This window comes from Adiantum capillus-veneris, chromosome 12 (genome assembly GCF_014529385.1).
Source record: "Adiantum capillus-veneris isolate H3 chromosome 12, ASM1452938v2, whole genome shotgun sequence".
In the NCBI taxonomy this organism is placed as follows: domain Eukaryota; kingdom Viridiplantae; phylum Streptophyta; class Polypodiopsida; order Polypodiales; family Pteridaceae; genus Adiantum; species Adiantum capillus-veneris.
In genome coordinates this window covers 105,403,868-105,408,766 of record NC_140942.1, presented here as the reverse complement: position 1 = coordinate 105,408,766, position 4,899 = coordinate 105,403,868, and the positions used below count along the sequence as shown (strand labels likewise).

General features: G+C 43.8%; 1 protein-coding gene across 1 annotated transcript; it reads left to right on the top strand.

Moving 5' to 3' along the window:
* Positions 1-671: 671 nt before the first annotated feature.
* Positions 672-4,512, top strand: LOC147446260 (uncharacterized). Its single transcript, XM_086526201.1, has 2 exons — positions 672-775; positions 850-4,512. Exon 2 carries the CDS (start codon positions 961-963, stop codon positions 3,856-3,858), a length of 2,898 nt encoding a protein of 965 aa, XP_086382327.1. The 5' UTR covers positions 672-775; positions 850-960; the 3' UTR covers positions 3,859-4,512.
* The last annotated feature ends 387 nt before the right edge of the window (positions 4,513-4,899 follow it).

Genomic DNA, 4,899 nt, shown 5'->3' with positions numbered 1-4,899 from the left:
AAGCTATGTGACAAATCTTGTTGTAGCTTGTCTTCTGCTTCACAACATTTGTATTTTCCATGGAGGATCTTTTGATATGGAGTGGGTGCGGGAGACAGAAGCAAAATTGGCGGGTCATGGTGAGAGTGCGGTAGAGGATCGAAGAGAAGATGCTACATCCATGATGGAGCTTTGGGAAACACATGAAGTCAGAATAGAGGAGGCTATGAAGCGTGCTTAAGGCAACGATGAAGGAGGTGCTAGTGACCTTGGAGTTGGCTATGAGAGGCGAGATAGTATTGCAAAAGCAATGTACAGAGAGCAAGCAAGGATGAATGTCCAAGCTATTTTTGAAAATGTGGCTTTAGAGAAAATGGATTCATCATCCTCTTCAACTTAGATCTTTATAGCCAATGCATTAAATTTAATAAAATATTTGGGATATGGTTTGTATTATGGTTTATTGATGCAATTGATAAATGTTGCTTCCTTTCACTCTTTGTTCCATCGCCACCCAATGCTCATAGTAGATGACGGAAAAAAAGAGAGTCACTTTTTGTTCCACCTTCTATGTGAACAAATGGGTGGCGGAACTTGGAAGTGTGCATTCTGCAACTCTTCCACTTGGAAAAGCACATTTTGGAGTGTTTCTTTTGCCTCCCCAATGTGAACCCAGCCTTAGAAATGAGTGCCAACACGGCCCAACAACAATTCAAATTTTTGACCTCTTTTGGAGCCAAGCGGCGTCGAGCGCTCTGCGTACGCAGAGGAATGTCCGAGACTCCTTGCTTTGAAGGTACCATTCTTTTCCTTCCTCTCTTGTCCACCTTCTTGAGCAGGTTTTTACTTCCATTTTCCGTGAGTGTGCAGATGCAGACCGCATCCTCTCATCCTCTCATCCTCTCATTAAGCTCTAAACCCCACCATTTGTAGCAAAACGCGTTACGACAGGCTGATGGGGGCGCTGTTTGATGAGGTAATATGGACAGATTAGTGAAGCCCAACCAGTCCTCTGAGCATAAAAACCTGCATATTGAAGCAATTGAAGATATCATAGATGTCGAACATGAGATGGGTTTCGGTGAAGGAGAAGATTGGGGTCATGAGGATGTGACTGGATATGGAAAGCTTGCCACTCAAAAGATAGGGCCACAGAAACTGAATGCTTATAATCGGGCTAGAAACAATTCTCCATCCCGGCTGCACGCAAAGGAAAATGGCACCAAGAGATCGCTTCAGCAGAGGCCTGCCCATGTTGTGAAACTTGCATCGTCATCATCATCATCCTTAAATGATGAGAGAACACCTCATGCAGAAGGTGTGGTCTACCATGGCAAGAATCTTGCTGAATTTTCATACAAGGGCAATCCTGAAAACATTATTACTGACAGAATGCGAAGCATGGGCGAAGGTATAGAGGACACTCAACGGCCTTCGCGACATTACTCTCAGAGCTATGCAACAGAGGCATATCTGGATGGACATCGGAGAGACCAGTCTCCTCGAGAAGTCAGAAAAGAACAGGACAACGACTATGCAAATTGTTCTTCCCTGGATGAACGAGATAATGGACAGAGAAATCAGTCCCTTCAAACTAATGTGGGTTCCAGCAATGTCATAAGTCGCGGTCGTGTGTCAGATTCACGGATAAATACTGGCAATAAACATACACTTACCAGGCAGAGACTTGATCAAGGCAATTCACAAAAGATAGAATCTGATCATTGTTTGGAGAATCAGCAAGACAGGATGAGAAATCCTGGTAGGGTACGCTTTTCTTTGGATTTTGAGACAGCTGAAAAGCTAATGGGAGACAAAGGTGTGAAGAAAGATCTTGTTGTGCATGAGGAAGAGAAGAAGCAAGAAGATCGCAAGGTAGGACCAGTAGATCATCCTGTCGAAAAGGGCTCAGCAGTAAGGACAAGGACGGTCAGTTTGCAAAGGCGGAAAGAGCCCTTGACAAGGGATGCACGAAAGTATATGAACTTCGATCTGGAAAGGGTTATAGAGATGAAAGAAGATAAGAAGGCCATTAGACTAGCACAAGATAGGATAGAGAGGCTTGAGGAAGCTTTGTTGCGACAGCAAGAAATCGTAGCTAACATGAGAGTAGCCCTTGTGCAAGAGGGGTTGAAAGAATATGGAAAACTTCGGCAGCTTTTGGATGCTCTTGAGAAGAACATCCGGAAGTTGGCAATCTCGAGGTCGCGGCATTTTGCTGAGAGCTATCAACTCAGACACCGAGCAGATCAAGTTGAGAGGCTGAAGGGTCATTGCAATATGCTTGAAACAGATAGGGAGAGGCTTAAGAAAAAACTTGAGCAGCTTCTTGAAAGCACAAAAGAGAAGGAGAAAGAGCTGGCAGCTCTCAGAGCTGAGCATGATAGGCTTTTGCAGCATAAAGCAAAGGGCTCTGAAGAGTTTGTGAAAGAATGGGAATCCAAGCTCAAGAAGGTCGAAGCGAGCTTCACAGAAGAAAAAGCAATTTGGGAGGAAAAGCTTAATTCTTGTCAATCTGATTGGAAGGATAAGAAACAGGACTGGGCTATGAAGTTAAAGGAGAAGGAGGCGGAGCTATGTGCTTTAAAAACATCTCAAGAAAAGCTTACTGAGTTATTGATGTTGTGCAGGCAAGGAGTGGATGAACTGAATGATGTCGTACGGTTGCCTAGGGAAGATACAAAGGTGCAGAAGTTAAGTAGAGTGGTTGATGGTTCTAGTGAAGAGGTTGATGCTTTAGAGTTGGCCCGTAGCATATACTCTGACACCGAAAGCCTCAAGATGTTGCTGCGAGAATCACCCTTATTGTTACAAGATGAGCATATAGCCAAGCATACATCTCCCTTAGAGTCTCTTGAAGAGAAGAGCAGGGTTTTGGATGGCAAATTATCAAATACATTACGACTCACTGATAGGCTTAAACATGACATGGAAAGGAAAGAAGAAGAGATAAGGCAGGAGAATGCAAGTTTTGAACACAAGGTTGCTGAGAAGGTACGGCAAGTGGATGCCTTAGAGAAACAGCTTGCAGAAAAGGAGCATAGTGTGGACTCTCTTGTAAAGGAGCTTAAAAGTGAGGTCAGTCTTCTTAGCAAGGAGCTCCATGATGAACGCAGAGAAAGGTCACAGCTTTCTGATATGCAAGAAGAGGTGCAACAGAAGCTGATAAAGGGGTTGGAGAAGAGGGAGAGTGAGTGGGAGGAGGAAATTGTAGGGCTTAAGGGAAAGCTTGAGGACCTAAGTGCAGTTGTTGCTCTCAAAGACGGAAGAATCGACTACCTTGAGGAAGAGGTGAAGGCCAAGGCCGACCAGCTGGCTCACGAGAAGCAGAAATGGGACTCTGCAATCAAGGAAGTGAAGCAAAGAGCTGCAAAGGCGATACTCCGCTTTGTTAATGACAAGGAAAATGGGCTACTGGAGCAGCTTCTAGAGCGAAGGAAAGCGTGCAAAACGAGTGACGGTGGCCACCAGACCAACACCACAGTTAAGGCTGAAGAGGAAAGTGAGGCAACCTCCATGAACAAAGTTACTTCTAGCTTAAGAGATCAGATCCATGGCACTCCGAGCCGTAAGCAAGAAAGGCCTGCAGGGATGCTTAGTCCAAGAGAGTTGCAACACTTTTCCAAGCAAAGTGAAACTGAGGAACCAGAAGTGCATAATGTCAAGCGAAAGCATTACTGTCCTTTGCAAAACAAGATTGACAAATTTGCTGCTCAATCCGATTGTATGGAAGAAGAGCTCTCTCCTAAGTTGTTTGAATGGACAGGGAGGAACAGGGTAATGGAGAAACAAGATGTTCTGGACATCTTGGAAAGGCAGAAAGGCAATGGCAATACGACATTCGCACTGCTTCAAAGCACTATCCAAGACCTCGAGTGAGTGGGCAGCATAAGCAAGGTAAGATGCTTCTGCAGGGGTAAGGCACTCACTTCTTTGTAGGACCTCAAACATTATAGGCATTGATGTGGAGAGGGTTTCCTCCGTTTTTGTCGCCCCCCACATTGCTCGAGTATGCCTTGAGTCTGCATACAAGAGGGGCTAGCTTTGCTGAGAAATTTTTTGAGCTTGTTTGAGGTGCATGCATTGCCATTGTAAGTTTAGAATTAAGTGCTTAGCCATCAAAAGTGCATTGGTTGGGACACAAAGACTATGATTTGGAAGTGCTCCATTCTTTCACATGCTCGTATGGAGGATCTTGCATGCAGAGGTAGCACGGGTGATGTGCACTTGCATGCCATGGTGTATTTGTCCATTGTAAGGTGAAAGATATGGAATCACCCAAAGCTCCATGATGTGTCTATTGGAAATGTATGAGGTGAAGCCAGCTTCATACCTTGTTTTGTTCAGTTTTTTTGTGCTTGCCAAGCCAACCAAACGCGCTCTCATGTAAATAACAAAGCTTGACCTTGGCTTTTGTAGTGTGCTGAGATCTGATTGGCAATTTCATGTTAATGCTATTTTAGTTGAAGGGTGTTAGTGACCATCAAAGCAATCACTCATAGGGTCTCATCAGCAGGTATTGGTGCCATGTCAAAAGAGAAAATCTTATGCCCTGAAGGTTAAGTGCTTATGATTGGTTGAGTTGTTGGCATCTTTTATCACCAATTGCAGAGAGAGAGAGAGAGAGCCCATGAAAATTTGAGGGTTCATAACCTGGACTTTCTTACATTGAATCAAAACAACATTGCCTTCCACAATTGATATATTCTACCATGCCAACCATCTTGTTTTTGCAAGAAAAAAGATAGAAAAGCATGCTTACCTTACCTTTCATGTTGCATGCCTGACGATAACTAAGACATCATGTATATTAACATAACCACTTTGGTATCAACTGAGTTAGCTAACATGCAAAAGATAACACCAAAGCTTGTGTTTCTATTCTTGATTGCAGCTTCAAGTTAATTATTTTTTAGATCA

What these genes read in the sequence shown, in the direction of transcription:
- LOC147446260 (XM_086526201.1), top strand. Translation starts at nt 961, where the DNA reads ATGGACAGATTAGTGAAGCCCAACCAGTCCTCTGAGCATAAAAACCTG.